The 21,927-nt window shown below is 39.5% G+C and overlaps 1 protein-coding gene across 3 annotated transcripts; it reads left to right on the top strand.

Moving 5' to 3' along the window:
- The first annotated feature begins 617 nt into the window (after nucleotides 1-617).
- Nucleotides 618-20,404, top strand: LOC111872145. Of its 3 annotated transcripts, XR_002844175.2 has the most exons (6): nucleotides 618-905; nucleotides 3,211-3,390; nucleotides 10,044-10,237; nucleotides 17,273-17,380; nucleotides 19,338-19,789; nucleotides 20,327-20,404. XR_002844175.2 is itself a non-coding variant. In XM_023865734.2 (5 exons), exons 2-5 carry the CDS (start codon nucleotides 3,244-3,246, stop codon nucleotides 19,483-19,485), a joined length of 597 nt encoding a protein of 198 aa, XP_023721502.1. In that variant the 5' UTR covers nucleotides 618-905; nucleotides 3,211-3,243; the 3' UTR covers nucleotides 19,486-20,239. The 3 variants fall into 3 exon arrangements, 2 of the variants coding, with proteins under 2 accessions (XP_023721502.1, XP_033610442.1); XM_023865734.2 differs by lacking the exon at nucleotides 20,327-20,404 and having other exon boundaries at nucleotides 19,338-20,239; XM_033754551.1 differs by lacking the exons at nucleotides 17,273-17,380; nucleotides 20,327-20,404 and having other exon boundaries at nucleotides 19,338-20,239.
- The last annotated feature ends 1,523 nt before the right edge of the window (nucleotides 20,405-21,927 follow it).

Raw genomic sequence — 21,927 nt, 5'->3', positions numbered from 1 at the left:
AAATTCTCGAAACCGACTATTTTTTCGCAGAGCCTTCAACTCGAATGTTTATCATGAGCCAGTTGAATCCAGTACCCGCCTTCACATTCTATTTCTTTAAATTCATTTTAAGACTAACCTGCAACCTACGCACAGATCTGCGAAATGGTCTCTTTCCTTAAGTTATCAGGGTAGAATTTGGGCTCATTTCTCCTATTCTTGCTGCCCCATTGTATCATTTTTGATTATATCATCTTAAGAATATTCTGACAAAATTATACGCTCCTTATTAGGCAGTCTTGTCCTGTCTTCATTTCCATACTTTGAAATATCTAGCTCCGCCCCACTCCTCGAGCTCCCACCCTCTCCTCAAGTATCCTTCCCCCATACTCCTGCCTTTATAAGCGAGAGGATTGTTAATGTCGGCAAAAACGCCGCTCCTGCTCATAGTGCAAAAGCTGTCAGTACTGGTCAGACTGTACCTTTATTGTGGTCGGTCTTTCGTAAGCGTTCACTCATGACGTAAAGCACTATCTTCAAAGCAGCAATTAGGAGTTCAAGGAAACTTGCCCATTCTCCACTCAGATCTACTAACGTTTTGGTCTCCATGTTAATGCTCTTCTGTTAGCTCACTTGATTAGACTTCATTAGCTTACCTGTGACGTATAAAGCGTCGAATACTTGTGAAAACAAGACTTGTACTTGCCATTAACCTCTTGCTCGAAACAGAGGCAGTACAGCAGGAAAATATTGCGATTTGAAATGTATATTTTAGAGGTAAAGAAACAGATCTACTGGTTACATGGCTGGAAACCAGTTAGTAAGATTTTATGCAAGGTGTAAGATCTACAATTTCATCAACCTCAAGGACACCTACATCTAGAAAATATGTAATAGGAATTAACAAACTGATCTACCGATAACAGGTAAGACAATATTTTGTCCTGTGTCTTCTTGGTTGCGTTCTTTCAACATCAGAGCCTCTACGGCTCGCAATATTAACTTAACATGATCAAGGACTAAGTTAGTTTCTAGTGTACTTTCATAGCTAAGGAAGAAAGTAGTGTTATAGGACCACCGAAAGTCTATACGTGTAACCCTCCCTTCAATGTCTGAACAAATAAACCACATTCAGTATGAATGTTGTGTCATTTGAGGTCACCTAAGCCCCCTAATTTTAAATTCCACACAGTCAACATTAACAACATGGCGGACGAACAAATTTATGAGGTAGGTGCCATACTGCGTGCCATTCGTTAATATGTTTACTATTGAGGGAGCACGGGGTAGAGTAGTTGGTTGAGGGACTATGCTACAAGCCTAAAGGTCGCGGGTTCAAGTCCTGATGAGGTCATTGGATTTTTTTATTCAATTGACCTAATCCTTCCAGCAGCACTATGGCCCTGGGTAGACTGGGTAGACTCAGCCTCTAACAGAAATTAGTACCACGAATTAATTAAATAATTTTCCTGGGGAGTAAAGCGCGGCCGGCGCGTAAGGCTGACAACCGTACCGCCATCTTTGAGCCGATTGTCTAGATAATGTGGGACCCTCAACGTCTCACAACCCTATGGGTCTTCACGGCCTGTTACAGGGATAGCTTTTCTTTCTTATTGGTTATTATGATTAGAGCACTTTTGCAGAAATGCAATATTATTACAAACACTTTCGTCATAACTGCCGATAAGTTGATAATCGTAGAAAGTCTATGCAGTGGAAATAACTTTTATGAGCACTAAACGGAAATCCCTGACCTTAAGCACGAAAGGGAACAAACTCACTGAGGAAGCTCAGATTATGAACCACGGTAAACACACTGGCCCCAGGAGAAGTAATTAAGAAGAGCAGACGGGCCAATTATTTTCTTTGACTCAAATGTTATCCGTATTACGTGGCTGGTAAATAAAGAAAGCAGAATCTGCATAATATATTTTCCCAGTCAAACCTTTGTGAAAAGTACAGCAATATTCACCAAAAACTATTTAGTTCCTAAAATGAATGTATAGATTGAAAGGATGCTAGAAGAATTTTTTATTTTTCTAGATGTGTTGGAATAGTCAGACCGCCTCTGTGGTCTAGTGGTTAGCGTTCCTGGCTACAGATCCAGAGGTGCGGGTTCGATTCCCGGCCCTACCACATTTTTCTTGAGAAATAGTGGTTCTGAAATGGGGTCCACTCAGCCTCGTGATGATAATTGAGGAGCTATTTCAAGGAAATACTGGCTACAGTCTAGAATATCGAAATTAACGGCCGTGAGGATCCGTTGTGCTGACAACGTGACACCCTCTATCCGCTAAAGTTGGCACTAACTTCGCCGACAAGCGGCGGTCGCTCGGTCGGTATAGTTCGCTTGCGGACTAAAATCACGGAATTAGAACACACATACGGCCATGTTAACTATATGCTGATGAAATCCACATGTCTTATTACAGCCGTCATGTTAAGGGTTAAGTCAACTGTCATGGCGGTCGTCATTTCAGGACGAGATTTGCAATACCAGAGCCACATCTCAGTAAAAACAAGTTTCGGATATGACAATCATTTTCTTTTCTTTTCTTTCTTGTTCGTGTTTCTTCTGGTAGCTAAAGATACAAACTAACTTTTCGCGATTTTAGAGAAGTAGATATATCAATAAACCTACGGATTGTATTTCTGTTTTGTGGAGGTCTTTGAGCGACTGTCCTGGTTAACGATTGTTACAAATGTTGATACAGTAGTGTCTTCTTTCTTTTAAAATACAGGGTGTTGTTGTGTACACTGTGTATTCTTGTATGCTTTATATCTTATTTGAGACACACAACAGCATGCAAAACTATTAAGATTATGTAACGATGCTGTAGGTGTTGTTTGCAGAATAATTATTTGTGAATAACGTCATCAAAAGATTATCTTAAAATTTGGGGAAACGGCGTCTGTTATGTTATTTTTAAGGAAGTTACTAGCCCAGCATTTAAGTAAAAGAAATAAAGAAACACGTATAAACTTTATATATAATTTCATGTAATTTTTTACTTATATTTAATTATTGGTAATCTCCCTTATTTATTTGATACACATATAGTATATAACTATTCCCACATTGTCATATGCGTCTCTGTTTACACAAATGCCTTTATTTATCAACACATTCATTCGATCCTATATCACTTATGCAGTTTTCCATTATCAACTTTTAAAAATTATCACGTAAGCTGGGTGTAAATGTGTCTGCCAGTAATCTCCCGGTTCCAGCCTGTTCCGTGCATTGCTCGTGTCTGCAGAGTTATGCTCAAGTGGAGACTGCTGTTATCCATTCCATTTACACTTCTGGTCTTTCACACAACGTGTCGGAGCTATGATGGCGTCAACGATATGCCAACCCTCTCACGTCGGAAACGTTACATTGTGTTCCCAGAAGGAAGTACGTTCTCGGTAAGTTTAGATGTATTAAAACTATAATCCGTATTTTTAGTGCGCAAACGAACTATACCGACTGAGCCACCGCCGCTTGTCAGCGAAGTTAGTACCAACTATTTCGGATACAGGGTGTCACGTGGTTAGCGCAAAGGATCCCCACAGCCGTTAATTTCTGTTTTCTAGACGGGAGCCGCTACTTTTCCACTCAAGTAGCCCCTCAATTATCCTCACGAGGATGAGTAGACCCACTACATCTCAGAAAATCTGGTAGCGCCGGGAATCCAACACGGGACCTTTGGATCTGTAGCCAAGAACTCTGACCACTAAACCAACGAGACGGTAGTTTAAATGTACTGCTTTGTAAATAACTGTTGCAAATTGTCATTATGTTTTTCTGATTCGTAAGACGCTAAATGACCTGTTACTTGAAAGCATATTGGTGTCGATTTTGCTTGTGAGAAAATTATTTCTTTTCTAGAAGTACACGGAGGAACATAGACTGAGGATGTTCGAGAACAGGGTGTTGAGGAAAATATTTGGGCCGAAGAGAGATGAATTGACAGGAGGTTGGGGAAAACTGCATAATGAGGAGCTTCATAACTTGTACTCTTCTCCAAGTATAATTAGAATGATCAAGTCAAGGAGGATGAGGTGGGCAGCTCATGTAGCACGAATGGGGGAGACGAGGAATGCATATATGATATTGGTGGGAAAACCAGAAGGAAAGAGACCACAGGGAAGATCAAGGCGTAGGTGGGTGGGCAATATTAGAATAAATATTAGAGAGATGGGATGTGATGGTATGGATTGGATAGATCTGGCTCAGGATAGGGACCAGTGGAGGGCTCTTGTGAACACGGTAATGAATCTTCAGGTTTCATAATATGCTGGGAAATTCTTGAGTAGCTGCAGAATTGGCGGCCCCTCCAGAAGGGCTCAGCTCTATGAGTAAGTAAGTAAGTACTACAGCATTTTCTCTTAAATTCGTTGAACATAATAAGAACAGTTAGTTTTCCAAACCTGATAGTCATAAGCTTATATGAGAGGAGTATATTAATTGATTTTAAATAAATAGATGTGAGGTCTAGACAGGTTTCATCTGTTTCAGCATAGGAATTCGTGGAAAACTTCTGAAGGCATGGCAATAAACCATTCTAGATTTTTGCCTTTTAGGTTATGATACCATGTAGTGGAAATCATCTAGTAGTCTAGATGGTGTCATAATACAGAATACTACAAAATAAATCTTCATTGTTTTTAGAATCTCATATTTTGCTCGTTAAATAACCTTCAAGCACCATGAAAGACTGAATTTCTTTACAAACTCAAGGATCACCCATTTGCGAGGCAAGAATTTTGCTTCATCGCGTTATTTATTAATCCATTTCAAAAAGAGTTCTAAAATACATAATAGAAACGAAATAATAATCATGTGTACAACATGAAATGGCTTCCATTTTTCTATCATGTGATTCCACATATTCGGTTTAGAGTGTAATATTAACTGTAATATTGTCCACTAGTATGAGATCCTGGAATCAAATGAAAACGTTAGGGCAGTTCTCACACTGTCGTCACAGTGATATATTAAAATATACATTCTAATCTCTACAGAATTTATAGAATTTCTAAAACTCCTTCACTATACAACAATAGCTCATAATCCTATAATTAATAATAATAAATATCTGTGCAGTTACTCCGATCTCGGTAGCTCACACAGTTGTTAATGCTAAGGAAATAAAACGTAAGTCAAGAAGATGTTGATAGCAGTTAATTGTTCAATAATTACAATGAATTAACAACACAAATATATATTCTGACAGATAGTCTTCGTCTTAAAACAAGACGAATTGTTTAAAATTTATGTACACTTTATTTTTATTTATGTGATGGGAACGCAGCTCCAATCTCACTCCATTAATGGAACGAAAATTTCGGAAGGGCAAATTATTGTTACCCCAAGCTTTCTGGGGCCTCTGGTATAAAAATAAACACATAAAATAGAAATAGCAAGGGAGGGAAATCATGTTATCTGTCGGCGGAAGAGTTTGATTATGAAGGGCGCGAAATCATGTTATCTGTCAACAGAAGAGTTTGGTTATGAGGGAAGCGAAGTCATGTTATTTGTCAGCAGATGAGTTTGGTTAGGAAGGGAGCGAAGTCATGTTATCTGTCAGCAGATTAGTTTGGTTAGGAAGGGAGCGAATTCATGTTATCTGTCAGCAGATGAGTTTTGTTAGGAAGGGAGCGAAGTCATGTTATCTGTCAGCAGATGAGTTTGGTTAGGAAGGGAGCGAATTCATGTTATCTGTCAGCATATGAGTTTGGTTAGGAAGGGAGCGAATACATGTTATCTGTCGGCAGAAGAGTTTGGTCCTAATTTATTCAAGAATAAGGAAGGCCTACGTAAGAAGTACAAGATCTACTGTTTTCAGGGAGGAGACCAATTTAGAAGGCCGTAACTGAAAGAGAGGACATAGTTAAGTAGAATTTGTTTTGAAATTCTCCAACTTTTCTCATGTTCAGTCATTTGAAAAGGAATGAATTTTTTTTCCTGTCACTACAGCCTCAGTGGACCTACGCCTACCTCCATGAACTTCTCCGCTCACTTCGGTTTTTCTAGATCTTACACATTCGGTAGGACTCCTTGGGCGGGTGATCAGCTCGTCGCAAGGCCTCTACCTGTACACAAACACAGAAAGACGCACATACACAAATTAAACATCCGTACCCTGAGTGGGATGCGAACCCACGATCCCGGCTTCCGAGCGAGCGAAGACAGTGCATGCCTTAGACCGCTCGGCTACCGTGACCGGCAGTGTATAAGAATAATATATAAGAATTCAGTTCGTACCTCACAGGAAACAGATCCGAACCCACGAATCCCGGCTTCCGAGCGAGTGAAGACAGTGCATGCCTTAGACCGCTGGGCTACCGTGACTGGCAGTGTATAAGAATAATATATAAGACTTCAGTTCGTACCTCACAGGAAACAGATCCAAACCGACGATCCCGATTTCAGAGCGAGTGAAGACAGTACATGCCTTAGACGGCTGGGCTACCGTGACCGGCGGAATGAATTTTAGTATCAGTTATATTTTGCTGGCATGCTGTCAGCCATAGGTAATATGTTGAGCAATCAAAGAATTAAAATTAACGCCAATTAATTTCACAAACTTTCATATGAGAACAGATCGGCGTGTCCGAGCGACAGAATGTTTTCACATCTTGGAGGATATCAACGTGAAAGGTTCGTATTTCTTATTTCCAGCTGCCATTTTCGCTTTCCTTCTCTTCCTATTTCACATTTCTCTGAGTCTATTTTCTCTTTGTGTCTTCTGTTCCTTGTCTATACAGATCTTCTTTTGTTACTCACTCTTTTTCTCTCTTCCTTATTTTAATTTCGTTCTCATTTTCCTCTATTTCTCGCTGTTGTTGTTTCATTACTTATCGCTTTCACTTTCAACACCCGTTTTCTTGCTTTCTCTTATTTAAATTTTCTTCCACTTATTTCTCTGTTTCTTCTTTTGTTTCTCCATGTCCTCACCTCTCTTCCTATATATCTTTCCCATTTTCTTTCACTTTCTTCTTCGTTCCTTCCTTTATTCACTAGGCCAATCTTGAAATACTGTTTTACTAAACACAGTGGAAGTTTTCTACCTCACGGAACCCGTTATACATTTGACGGGACAACTTGAACAAGGGGTCGGCCCATACCAATGACCTATACTTACATAAAACATAAGAAATCCTATGGGGGATTGAAATAGGCCAAGAATTTCTTTCCGGAATTAATAATAAGAACATATCCGTCCATTACATTCAGGAAACGACCTAAGGACCCATATTGCATGGGTTGTTCAGGATCCAAATCGGCGGATAATTCTAGTTTACTGCCAACGGAGCCATAGAACGCATCTGGCGTCCTATCAGGACTGAGGTCAGAGCAATAATGCTGACGCATATGACGGCAGGCAGCGTTGTGTCCTTTGGAGCAAGGAAAGTCAAGTATTGCTGCTACGTGCAGTGCTCATACAAATTAGCGGAAAATATTTTATGCTTGTTAATGCTACAAGGATTCTATGAATATTTTTATTCTTTAACCTTGGCACTACAGCCCCAGTTGGCCTAGGCCTACCTCCATGAACGCCGTTCACTTCGGTTTTTCTAGATCTTACACATTCTGCAGGACTCCTCGGGCGGGTGATCAGCTCGTCGCAAGGCCTCTACCTCTACACAAACACAGAAAAACGCACACAAACATCCATACACTGAGTAGGATTCGAACCCACGATCCCGGCTTCCGAGCGAGCGAAGACAGCTCATGCCTTAGACCTCTCGGCTAGCGTGACCGGTAGCTGAGCGGTGAAAGGCATGAGCTGTTTTCGCTCTCTCGGAAGCCGGGATCGTGTGTTCAATTCCCACAAAAGGCATTTATGTTTGGTGTGTGTATGCGTTTATTCTTTGTTTATGTTGACCTATATTTAGGTTGAGGCCTTGCGACAAGCTGATCACTCATCCAAGGAGTCCTACATTCTGCAAAAATGATCAATGAAACTGAGATATCAGCGCCATTCTCAAAAGTGGGAAAGAAAGGCAAAAATAATTAAGTAACGACCTCCTTGGAGCAAAGTCCGTCCCACCTGGGAAGATGACAGATCACCTGGTTAAGGAATTCAGTATCGCTTTCACAAAAGCCCGCCACTGGTTCCTGTACTGAGACAGATGAATTCAGCACTCACTGACATTCTGTATATTTAGGATTACGCATAATCTCGCATTATATTACTCTCCCACCCATGTCTCTGTGTCTCAAGTTGTCTCTTCCCGTCAGATTCTCCGCATATGCACGTATATTCGCATCCGCTTTCGGAAATTTCCACTCATTGTACACGTTACATTATGAAGTTTCTCTGTACGTAAGTTCCTTTATCTGCGGAAGTTTAGCACGCCTTTCTATTCTTGACATTATATATATATATATACATGGTGTTTCACGACTTTAGATCAAAACTACAGTAGGCGATTTCCTAGGTCTTTGTGATCAAAAAAAATCATATAAACATGTGTCCGATTTTGTACGGTTACGGAGTTATGAACGTTTTTCATTCCCGTACACGCCCTCGTGTGAACCGCGGCTGTCAGCTGGCTGGTCGCTCGCTATTTTTAGCCAGCTACAGACAGAGCGTTCTCGTTATCTCGACACATGAGAGCTACCGAAGGCGGGGTGGGTTGGTATGTCCGGCGCGGTTCACAACCGAGCGGCAGCCTGTGTTGCGGCTGGCGGTGGAATTTTCGAAACTCGGCTTTAAGCAGCAATCAATTGAAATTAAAGGTAATTTCACGAAGTTAAGTTTACACTCATACTTTAAATGTATCATGTATTATGCTGGTTTATTATTTTGTGTCGTTGACTGTCAGTAATCTTTACCTTCTATTCTGAGTTTAAACGGTCATAACTCCGTAACCGTCCAAAATCGGACACATGTTTATATGAACTGTTTTGATCACAAAGACATAGGAAATCACCCCCTGCAGTTATGCCCTAAAGTCGTAAAACACCCTGTATATACCGATTAACTCTCTAGTATTACAGATTGGGAAATTAAATATCTCTGACGCGGATGACACCACAAAATACTGAGCTTGGCCAAATGATTTAAATGATCATTGCCAAAAGTAAATTCCTTTATGTAATTTCATCCCCTCGGAGTAACATTTGTCTTACATATGAAATGGTTCAAAAATATTTTCCCCACAGATTACAGGCATTCATTTCTTTTTCCCCCTCACTCACACGAACAAAATACTTAACCCAGTGCCACCTTCTTGTGTCATAACCATATTACTGAAGCATATATAATTCAGACGTTCCTGCTTAACTAATTTAGTCAATGAAATTTATGATTCTTTCATCTAAGACCTGATTATTTATCCTGAACCCGCATTAATATTTATTTTTTAAGCATGGATTAAGAAATATAAACGTCACTGTTTCTTAGGCTGTTTAAAGATATATTTCAGTTGCAGAGTGTACAAGTATATGTTGTGTAGTGAAATGTTTTCGAATGACACGTAAGAATCAATAGTAGCTTTTTCTTGGATATCTTTCAGAATTCCAGTGGACAGACTTCAGTAAATTTAAGTCTTTCAGTCAGGATATATAAGTATGAATGAATGAATGAATGAATGAATGAATGAATGAATGAATGTATAAGGGGTAGGCCTTCTCGGCCCTTGCACCGCGACTTCAGTGATCTATTGTGCTTCCCCCTTTTTAATTATTCCCTCAGCAACCCCAATCTTCGGATGAAGCGCAGGATTTTGGACGTGGGGACGTCGAAATAGTCACTTGGTTCCATGAAGTAATGACCCAAGTGACGTAGTCTTAAATAAGCTAAAGCCTCCCAATCACACAGGATGTGTGTGGCTGTTTCCTTTTCTGTCTGACACCTCTTACAAGTGGCACTCTCACAGGATATATAAGTAACGCAGCCAAGTTTTGTTACGCTAAGAGAGTAGATATCTGGCACAAAATGTTACATATTAGAGAGCAAAGATTGTTGTACTCTATTCCTTCTGTGCTCAGTTCCCTGAGAATTGCATTCCTTGCATATCTCACAAAGCCAATGTCTCTAAAATCATATGGTCACTATTGGCTGTAGATTGCATTCTGCACAACTTGGAAGACGCTCACTGATGACTTGGACATCTACACAATCGGTCTGAACTGGGCCATCTCTTATGAGCTGCCGAACCAAACTATTCGGGATCCAGAAACTCACCGAATTGTACCTCCCTTCCACTTGCGACGGAGGCGAGGGGAACTGTACCAGCGACTGGAAGCGGCGATGGACGCGTGAGTATTACATTGACTGAAGACAGGGTGTTTCGATGCTTACATTCCTGGCATAAATTTTTTCTCTAGTTAGGAAGCACCGGTTGAAATATAAACTGCCTAACTTCAATATTATAAAGTAAATCTATGCACTAGCACAAATATTAGGTTTCTGGGCATTATCTATCGTCTTGTCTTTATCTATAATCTTCCTGTTTATTTTTCATAACCCATTGTTTCGGAGACTGAATTCTGTCTCCGTCTTCTTAGCTCTCGCAGGCGGTTTGTGTTGTGTTTGATTTATGTACGCCATCTTGTAGCTGGCACAGGTGTCCGGAGATAGGGACTAGCTCTATCGATTGGGCCCAACTGAGTAGGTTTTACCTGAAGACGGAGATAGAATCCAGTCTCCGAAACGTTGTGTTTGTAATAATATACAGGACGATGGATGTCTAAATGTCTAATGTCTAAAAACATAACATTTGTACTGATGTGCCATCGCCACAAACTTTTAGATCTTAATGCACACGCAGTCGAAAGCGGATGAAAGCAGGGCCAGAACTCAGAAATAAACGTGAGAATATTTCATCGGTTTCTGTCTAAATTACCCTGGAAAGATGTGAGGAACATTTATGGCTCTGAAATTCCAGTAGATAAGTGTAAGGTATATGTATATTACACAGTTTCCCCTGTAATTTTATTTAATTTAAATTAACCTCTAAACAATGCTACATTCATTTCTGAAAAAAATAATTTGTACCTTAGAGGAGTAATAGTGTGGAATCGATTAGCACAAAGCAAGCCCTTATGAGAACAGATGAAAATATTTGTTTCCCTTGGACGGACCTAGAGTAAGACAAAAAAATATTTATTTCATAAATCATACTCCTCGCCATATACAGTGAAGTTGTTTAAACCATTGCGCATGTCAATTGCGCGACATATAATACTTAGGCCCTATGCAGATGGAACATGCAATGACATTTCTTCCAATGTTTCTGTCACGCGTCCAGACACTAACAGTAAGAGCCTTACTTACTACTGTATTAGTAGAAACTAGGCCAAGTTCCAAAGAGTAGAGCCATTCTTGAGAAGTATATAATCTCTCTGCTAGACAAAAATTTCCCCACCTTTTACGGAAACAAAAGATTTATCTCTGTGTCATAGGGCAGTCTATTCTTTTCCAAAAACATGAGCAGTGCAGGATAATTACCGCCGTGTTCTATAGACTGGTAGTTGCATAATGCAATGTTAATATTCCTTCGAATTTTATATTTATTTTAAATATCACTTTCTGAACGTAAATATATTTATCTACTTCTCTAATTATAATGAGAATTGTTAGAGTCTTATTGCAGAAATTAAAGTAATTAAGTAAAATTTAATCTATTCTATATATATATATATATGTGTGTGTGTGGATCTGGTTTATACTTTTTACCTGAGGCTTTAGTTGCTAAGAATATATGTCATCAAACGATAGGATCATCAATGGATAATGAACGGGTAAAGATGTGAAAGGAAACAGTCACGGCCTAATTTAAATTACTTTTCCGGCATTGTCCGCGAAGTGGGGGAAACTATCAGAAGTCTCAGTCAGTACGATCGGCCTCCGGCTAGAGATTTGAACCGAAGACTTCGAAACAAAAAGCAAGAATACTATTCACACGGCGGGGGTTCCCCTGTTCACTTGATCGATGAAACATAAGCTTCGTTCTATTTACAAAGAAGAATATGCCTCAGTTTGTTATATGCACACGAACACCGTGTTCTGTGCAGCTCTTCGTGCCGTTACTGAATGCCCACTCCTGTTTCATGTCCTTCTTCCACCAATACGTCACATGTTTAGGCCTCACGGGACCCTCGTAGGTGTGTTAAACTCTTTCACTGTGGGCACAAAACCATGTGCTAAGCACAAGATAATTATTTTTTTTTGTACTCAAAATTTAAAAAATGTAGTCAGTTAAAAGTTAAAAATGAAAAAGTTCGCATGTTGTGGCTGCTCTCTTAAAGCCGCGTGGGTGTTTTCTGATTATGTGTGCCTATCTACTGCCACAGTCAATACGTTCGTGGAATGGCCGCAAAGAGTCGTACAGGAATTTCCCGTCAGTATGTTTCAGCAATGTTTTCCACAGTTATATCAACTTTGGCAGACTTTCTTTGCGGCCAAAGGCAACTATTTGAGGGCCGATATGGCTCTGCTTAAGTGTATGTGAATACCTTGCGATAAAACCACATTCCACGAACTTAATGACTCTGCCACGTGTATCTTGGGTACTTCAGGTTGCGTCTCTTGTCTGTGTGTGGACTATACGACTTCTAAATACTGTCGCGTATCGGGCGTATATCGCGACAAATAACTTCACGCCGTATTTTATATAGCGAATTTTATTTCACATTCGCACTTACAATCACCCAAATTACAGATTTACGGTTACTGCTATCTGCAGTATCACAATTAGTACACTCCAAATGCCAGACTACAACTGACTAGTTGCTGGCTAACTCGGCGGTAGCTCCAGGACTCACTGACTGTCTCAGTACAACTCAGTACAACAACTACTCTCTGAATAGCCTTCGCTGCGCCTCATGTAGCCTCGATCGGACCATACGGAAAACGGCCGCGTAATAGGCACCCTTTTCGCCTGGCGCTGTGTTGCTATGTAACGCTAGCGGAGGTAACCGCTGTTACTATCGTAACGTCGCCGCTGTTGACTCGCGTTGCCTAGCGACCGCGATATCCCTCGGTGACGTCACCGCGGAGGGGAGTGGCGGGGCGGGAACTCGCCTATTACCGTAAGAACGCGAGCGTTACGTTACCGCCAAGTACCGCTGGGGAGGTAGGGGTCAACATGTCACAATACTTTAAATTTTGAGTCAAAAAGAAATAATTAGTTTTGTGCGTAACGCGTAGTCAGTTTGTCCATAATGAAACAATTTACTTACAATAATATACACACCTGATGATGGTCCTTGCGAGACGGAAACATATGCTGAACCAGTAAAGGCACGAGGAGCTGTACTGAGAACTGTGTGCACGTATATTATGTGTTAAGGTAGCGTAGCATAATGCCGAAATGCAAGATAATTATAATGTTCACACAGCAAACAATTTATGCTGTATCATCCATTTCTTTCGATATTCACATTACATGGCTTGTTCAGCATATCTGAGTCATATTAACGTGAATAGCAATTTAATGTATGTCATTTACAATTGTGAAAGAGACTATGTTCTAGACCACAAACAATTACACATCTGAACAGAAGCATCAATTATTGCATAATTTAATTAATTTTCTGTCCCTTGTCTATTCCAGCACACCTGCATGTTGATGTTAACACAATGAGAACTGTAACATACCTGTAATTACATACCTCGTTATTAAATTCCTAGTAGTCATGTGACGGACTCCTCTTTGCAATGGTTTTATACAGAGAACTGCACACAATGCACGCCAATCGCATATAACTTAGGTAGTCACATGACAAGTGACAAAGCATTTAAGAATCGTAACATGGAAATGATTTAGTTTAGCACCCAAAGTGTTTAGTTCTCTTTAATGACTTTTGCGAATAGAATAATATAATGGATAATTAATTTTGTTGTATTCTGCTCTCACCGATGTTCCAGTCAAACATCAGTCGTGATATGTACTATACTGAATATTTTGATACTTTTATTATACAGCGTTGTGTCTAGTGCCCATATTTTAACTCTACGTTGTGAGAGGTAAGTAAGGTAAGAAATTTCGTGTTAACTTTCTATTCACTTCCGCTGAAGATATTTGACACAGGCACGTGAGCTTTCTCTCACAATTTTTTTTTCCTCTGGCGCTAGAGCCCCAGTGGGCCTAGGCCTACCTCCATGAACTTCTCCGTTCCCTTCGGTTTTTCTACATCTTACACATTCGGTAGGACTCCTTGGGCGGGTGATCAGCTCGTCGCAAGGCCTCTACCTGTACACTAACACAGAAGAACGCACACAAGCATCAATGCCCTGAGTGGAATTCGAACCCACGATCCCGGTTTCCAAGCGAGCGAAGGCAGTGCATGCCCTAGACCGCTCGGCTAGCTCCCACAATATCATGGAAGCAAAATAGTTTGTGGAGAGCTCAAAATATTCCCCAAAAATTATAAAACAAAAGTATGTGAATACATTGTCGAATTAGTTCACTATTCAATTTTCAATATTCATGTCAAGTTTCCATTGTAAAGAAGCAGGCAACTCACGAAGGTATATTTCGGGGAATACAGTAATTTATCGTTATTCTGAAGTTGTCAAGGCTGGATGCCAACAAGCACAGCAAAGAATGATAGCTTCAGTGAAGCATTAAAACGTAATTAAGGTGCCGATCCACTATAGTAATCAGAGAATCCTGTTATAGCATTAATGTTCTTGACTTGGATTTGGGGCGTTAATTCTTTGCATCTCACAACCTCCTGCGCTTAGGCCTACTGAAGCTTTCGTGGTTTTCCTCGAAATGTCTAGATGGAAGCTGGGACAATGACATCAAAAAGGCTTTTTCCAGTACACATTATCTTCATTCTACACTGCAGAACTTCGCAAATTTTGCATGTATTGTTAAGATAATCACATTAAGAACGATATGGGCCATGTATGTAACACGCATGGGACAGAGAAGAAATATTCAAAAATTTTATTTTGAAAATGTGAAAAGAAAAAGTACTTACTGTAACTATCCAGTTTATGGGATGGTCAATTGATGCTTGTGTATGGTTAGGGTTTTGTGAAATTTCTCACTTTCGCCTCACAATTTGAAAATTTCCCCCTGAGACACGCAGCAAGTGGCTTGGGCCAAGCTTGAAGCCAGCTGCCCATCAGTAAATCAGTCAATTTAATGCGTAAAACAAGGCCGAGTTCTTTAGAAATACTAAACTTGACAGGGGAGTTCATAAATTTAGCAGCGTCGTTTCCTGCTACCCCAAAATCTCAGTTTGACAGCCACGCAGCAGGTGGCAAAATTCACCCCTAAACTGTACACTGGTGGATATTCGCTTTCCTAATTGGAGGAGAATGATAAGCAACCTCCCAGTCTGCCCGGTCCAGCCAATCATCATCTGAAGTGGGAGGTCCTTTGCCCGAATTTTTGTAACCAGGGCAAGTATTTACCATTCAGAGGGTGCCTGGCAAGGAGGACTCTGAAATTTACCTTCACCGAGGGTACACGTGTTCTGATCCCCGTAAACACGCCCTGTGGTGACTATTAAGTGTGCGTCTCAGAACAGTAAGGAAGCCTACATCCACAACTCTGTGAAGTGTCACTACGGTGCTGTTTCCGTACAAATAGTGCAGGTTGAATAAAGACTTCGTTAATTGTTGTTGAGGTGACTTCCCTACGCCTAAAGCCCCAATAATCACCCAAGTCGTGGCCAGTCAATACGCCTTGAGAGGAGTCGAATTGCTCTACCGGAGCTAGCAGAACCGAAGGACGGTTACATTATGATATCTAGGAGTGCATTAAAGGATTTAGATTGGATTAGTCTAGCTTAAGTTAGGAATCAGTGATGAATCATGAACGGGGAAAACTGCGAGTGGCTGAGGGGCTGCCAGCATCGAAATTAGAACTGTGTTTTTAGACAGCTTCAAGCCATTGGCGTGTTTCGGATGGCTGGAACGGAATTTTACAGAAGGGGAATTTTCAAACTCCCAGAACTCTGGAAAGAATATGTACAAAGAAGTGGTGATTGTGTGGAAAAATAAAGAAAGGTCTGTAGACTGAGGTGGTTATTTGGTTTGTCAATAATAAAGCATGTTATTTTACAAGAAATTGTTGCTCATGACTTTCAGTACGACCCTCGTATACAGTCGATTACATAGTCCTGTCCTTTTTTGTTGACATGCTTTAAATTCTGAGATCAAAATCCAAGGTTACTTACTCCGATTCAATGGTTCTGGAGCAAATAACTTTTATCTGAATAGGATGTAAAAGTTTGTGACGATGGTACATCAGTACAAATATTGTGTTTTGGGCATTGTTCATCGTCCTGTCTTTATATAAAAACCCGTCCTGATTATTTTATTTTTTGAAGATGTTTTTAAATAAAGACAGGATGATGGTTAATGCCCAGAAACGTAATATTTGAAATTTATCTGGTTTTAAAATGAAATAAAATAATATAAATTAATAATCTCTGTCTCTTTATTATTGTGTTTTGGACATTCCGTATTTACCAATTGAAATCAGTTATTTTATCACGTGACACCGACCCAGTGATATGCTCCCTGAGTTTAAGGACTAGCAAACTGAGGCCAATATTGTCTTGATAGGCCCCCATAATTTTGAGAATTATGATTGATTTTGACAGTGGAATTCTTTAGTGATTCAGTTATTAGAACTCACGACGTAAAACGGGGTGGAATTAAACTGATTTATTTTGAAACTGCCGGACTTAGGCTACCACTGGAGCAGAGCGTCAGTCTGAGTGTTATAAACGACTTTAAGGGGTACAAAATAATTGTTCTAGATGATTTATGGCAGCCCTGAATTGCGACTCAAGAATTACTTCAGTATATTGCAGAACTGGTTACGGTAAAACATAAAACCCTGTTGCCACAGCCAAAGTACATCTGAGGTTTGCAGGCCGGCGAAGATTCATAATTTCGTCTTCCGCATTAATAAAACATGTAGTCTGCTAGGCGGTTACCGACGTTTCGGAGTAATACATTCTACATATTCTGCTCTGAGGAAGGACGTAATGTTACTTCGAAACGTTTGTAATTAACAGCGGGACAACATGGTGTTTTGAGCTGAAAAACAATAAGATTTAAAGTTTTTAGTATGCATATCACGAAATGCAAACTGATTCTCCGAAAACAATCAAATGCTGAAGGCGACACGAAGAGAGTTCTATAGTACTATTCTATAATATTACATAGACCGTATATAGAATTCAGGATGCTCGTGTCATTCCATCTGTACTGCTTTTGCGGGCTTCGGTCAAGGATGAATAAATTTACAACAGAATTCAGCGCAGACCTGCATATTTATGAGATAGCTTTGTGGCTATATTTCCAAAAACTTTTGGTTTCAGAGCAGGGATAGAAGGTCGATCTTGCATCAAGAGAGCGCTATGTGAAACTGCCCAAAGACTGATGCCTAAAGCAAGTATTCTGGAAGAAATATTTCGAATTTTGTTTTCGTAAGTATTCTACAACAAATCACAAAAAAGAGTTAATAAACTTTACAATAATCGGCAAATTCCTGCATTATATTATATATCCCGCTGACAAGGAATAAGTAGAAAATAAACAGTCTGCTTTTACCGGTTCTCACGGTCTCTTCGCTTGCAGATTTCTTATATTTTTTCTTCTACCCTGAAGATGGAGGCGATACGTTCCTCCGAAACGTCGGTTAACACCACATATACACGGTGCCAAATCCCAGAAGACTGCTTTCTTCAGATAATAATGATATTACATTCCTAAAGATGGCATAGTGGCCAAACAAAGCTATTTGCGAATATTTCTCTCAACCAGCCTGGAGTGTAGAGCTAACGTTAACATGAATTTAAACTGAATTAAATAAATGCTTTCCCGCCAAAAATGCGTTAAATTATAATTGAAAATGATAAAACATGGCTACATATCGAGTCTGTTCCTTTCTGTGTTCACCTATAAACTACACGTAGATGACACAAGATTTGGATTTATAAACGTTATTTTTCAGTTCATGCTGCAAGGAATGAAGCCTGACCACGTTTCAGTCTCATTGTTGTGTATTTAACGACGCTGCTTCTGACTCAGATTATACAAAGCACCGAACGACAGGATAATTAGTGAACAACTAATTGAAAAGGATCTGGAAGGAAGCGATCGTTGCATAATATGAGGAACAATCCTGGAATCTGCTTTGGGGGACTGACGAAGACTAGCAAGACTTCAGGTTAATTTTCGTTTCGGCAGAGATTAGAACCGGGTGCTTTCATAATTCAAGACAGAAACTTTGCCGCTTGAGGCAAAGTGTTAGAGCGAACACTGNAAAAACTAACAATTCCGACGCCAGGAACTCAACTCGAGAAAACACAATCTCGCAAAATCTGATATCCTATTTTTTTCAATAAAAATATTCATAGACCAGAGACTAATTTACATTTTACTATTATTAGAACTGAAGCTGTTTATTTTCTTAAAATACCGCTTTGTTACCATAATCTCTGAATCCCGAAAATGTCCCCTAAACTTTCACAATAAAACAATTTATAACCAATGCTCCCGGAAATCTGTCTACAATTGAGCTAAAAGGGATGTGTGGTAAGCTTAGAAATTATACCCCCGAAATGATTTTGATCAATGTTGAATCTACGTTCTTGTCTTATATTTGCGATCCTGGAGTTAAAATTCATATGAAAGAAAAGAGAGAAAGCATGAGAAAGTGGAGAAGAACAGAGGAAAAGGAAAAGGGATGAAGTAAGCGAGCAACAAGCAAAGAAAACTAAATAAACAACGGAGTAGTAATATAAATCAATAAAACTAATAATATATCTAAGGTAAATATCATTGATGTCCTCTCAAAATCGTATATTTTTGTACCAGTAAATCTTAACTTATTCTGAGCCAGTTCTTGTATTCGGAACATAGTTGTTTTAAGCCCATTAATATTTTCTTCGCAGGCCTTATATTCCTAACTAGCTTTTCTCTGANTCCAGTGATTGAGGCTAGCTCTTTCTAAGGGACCCAACTGAATAGGTGTTTTCCTTCACCTGAGGACGGAAACAGATCCAGTTTCCGAAACGTCGTGTTTTTATTTGTTATCTTAAAAACCAGGACGATGGATAAAGTCCAAAATCCCAACATATCAATATTTCAGAAGAATACTAAATGTGAAACATTACATATATTTATCACATTTCTTTTTTGGTATGATATTCCTTAGCTCGAATATTCTCTCCAGCAAATTCCATGCCACTGGCCATCTGTAAGGTCTAGACTCGCATCCTTCCGAATGACAAATGGGGTTTCTTATGCGTATGGAATCAGCTGCAAAGGCTATTAACTAATTTGTAAGCAGTGAATAAAAGTAGCCTGCACATAAATACGCCGGTAAAGTATTAAGTAATGATGACACAGTGTAACTTTAAAGGCATTTATCGCTTTCAGACTTCCTCTGGAGAAGGTTGACGTCTACGAGCCAAGAGAACACCACGACTATGACGCAGCCCACAGGCGAGGCCTACTGAACCGGGACTGCCTACAACTGTACCCAGAATGCACTGTCTCTCTGATAGACATGGTTCTCGGAACATAAAACAAATAATATCAGACTGTGTTCAGTGAACTCTGTATTCCTAAAATTGTGCTAACAAATCCTGCGTTCTTTTATATTAGAATGAATAAGTCCCATGGACTAGTATTAAAAAGTTGTTGGCCATGTATTCTTAACGAATCTACTTGGACCAACCTGCGCCTACATGACTGTGAAATATGTAAACGACGTTTATCGCAGAGACCTACACAAGCCCACGCAGAGCCGGCACAAAACTCTGGATCATTTGGGGAATTTAATGAAGGGACACCTCCAGGAACCCAAGAAAATACCTGGTTTTGTACATGTAAATATTTCTTAATACAGTACAAACATATTTATTGTTTCCGGCAGGGACCAAGTGTTCAGTTTATATTATTTGATATGGCTTGCTCAAAAATAACCAATAATGATTCGTAGTTTATACATAAAAATGATATTTTTAAATCTTACATAATATTTTAGACGGTAAATTAATACTAATAGAAGTTCCTAACAAGATGATTGTAAAAGGAGTTCAAATTTAATCTAGTGGTTATATAATCTTCACGAAGAGAGGTTAAGTGAGAAGTGTCCTGTATAAAAGTGCTCTCCACTTTGGATTGCGAACATGTGCAAAGGAGTTCTTTGCATTTTCATGCACCTCGTAGCACTACTGGTGCAAAGCTAATTGAGTGCAAGTAGGTATACTACCCGATATCAGCCAATTTTGTATTATATTTCGTTAAATATATGGACATTACTGAAAATATTTGCAATAGGATTACTAGATTATAATATGATCTTTATTTTGAGTTACTTTAATTTCTGTGCTATCCTTTTTATGTAAAAATGACTGTTACAGCTGTTAAATTAGGTAACTGTGGAGGAATTAGAAGAGTTATTTCTTCTGCCTTATATCCCAGAAGGAAGAACATTTTATAAACACTGCTCCTACTGGACCAATTAGAATTTGAAGAGTTCTACGCTCTACGATATAAGCCGTGTAATCCATTGGAAGTAAACAGGTAAATCACACCAATCCATTTCCCACCCCCCTTGCATTTAATGTCTTTATATATGAAATTTAATAGAAATCTCTTTTGTCTAAACAGAAGAATAGCTAAAACGTCTATGTATAACACAATCCGTCAATAATGCAACAAATTGTTACTTTTTCTTCCATCTATACTTTAAAGTTAACGTATATGGTCTAAGTGGAAGAAAAAGTACCAATTTGTTGCATTATTGACGGACTGTGTTATACATAGACGTTTTAATATGGCTTGCAATAGGATGGTTAGAAATTAGAATACACTTGAAACTAATTACATCACTAAGTCAGAATTTAAATTACGTTTCGTAATCAAACCAATAATAATAATAAAAAGGGCGATTTATATCTACACTTCGGCCGAACTCTGGCCTTTAAGAAAAAAGCGGATACTTCATAAGAATGATTACTTTAACTGTACTGTGACTGTAGAGGAGACTTGTAATAGAAACCAACTAAAGATATCTGCAGCGAAGACTACGGCCTACAACATAGCTAGAAGCTGTTCTCTGCCCGCCCTTTAATTAGTCAATGACATCACCTCGGCCGAAGAAAGAAAATGGCCGTGTGGAATGACAAAGCTGCTTCAGAAGTCAAGACCTATTCTCCTGTTCAAGAGACATTCGAGACTTACGAGACCGCTCGACTAGAAGGGCGGGGCGGGGGTCTAATCTATCAGTACAGCCTGTGCGTAATGCTAGGCTGTCCAAAAGGTCTGACCTGCATAGGAATATTTTCAAGAGATCAAACTTCACAGAATTGTTTAAATGATGATGATGACGAAGTTGACGTTGACGATGACGCCTGTCTAGTAAATTGAAAGTCAAGAGATGTTCTGGAGGAACTTTTCGCTTCCATCTTCAAGGTTTCTGAGGAAACCAAATAAGAAACGGGCAAGAAGCAGAGATAAAACTCTGATTGCTTCCTTCTTCATGCTTGTCTCTTGCTTGGCTTATTCTTCAACCCTGAAGATAGAGGCGACATGTTTCATCCGACTGCATATTGTTATGCTCAGATGATAGAATTCTTTATACTCAACGTCGTGAGGACCAGAAATCCTACAAGATTACGATTATGACTTTGGGGAACTTCGGTAGAAGGTCTTGCAGCATCTTGCTTTGGGAAGAAGATAAACCTCACAAATTATGTCGGTCCGAACTTCGAAAAGAGAGACATGAGTTGATCCATAGCACGCACTGAATGTGTGGTAGGGTCCGGCAACATAAAACATAAATTACAATAGAGAAATTGCTGAAAATGTCCCTGTAGAAACAAATCTGGCAATACAGCGCACGAAACTATGGACGTTAATAATAACCCTTCACCCACACAGGTCCATAGTTTCTGTTCGGATGCTGCACAATTTTCATGCCTCCCTGATACTTTGAACATCAATTATTTCCTGCTAAGTG

This window comes from Cryptotermes secundus, unplaced genomic scaffold (genome assembly GCF_002891405.2).
Source record: "Cryptotermes secundus unplaced genomic scaffold, Csec_1.0 scaffold534, whole genome shotgun sequence".
NCBI lineage: Eukaryota > Metazoa > Arthropoda > Insecta > Blattodea > Kalotermitidae > Cryptotermes > Cryptotermes secundus.
The sequence above is the reverse complement of the archived record's forward strand: the minus strand, read 5'-3'. Positions and strand labels throughout refer to the sequence as shown.

Bases quoted from the DNA above. Each gene is read 5' to 3' on its own strand.
- LOC111872145 (XM_023865734.2), top strand. From the start codon at position 3,244: ATGCTCAAGTGGAGACTGCTGTTATCCATTCCATTTACACTTCTGGTC. The intron at 10,238-17,272 runs GTGAGTATTACA...TTTTGGTTTCAG, and splicing joins CTGGAAGCGGCGATGGACGC to AGCAGGGATAGAAGGTCGAT. The intron at 17,381-19,337 runs GTAAGTATTCTA...TATCGCTTTCAG, and splicing joins ATATTTCGAATTTTGTTTTC to ACTTCCTCTGGAGAAGGTTG.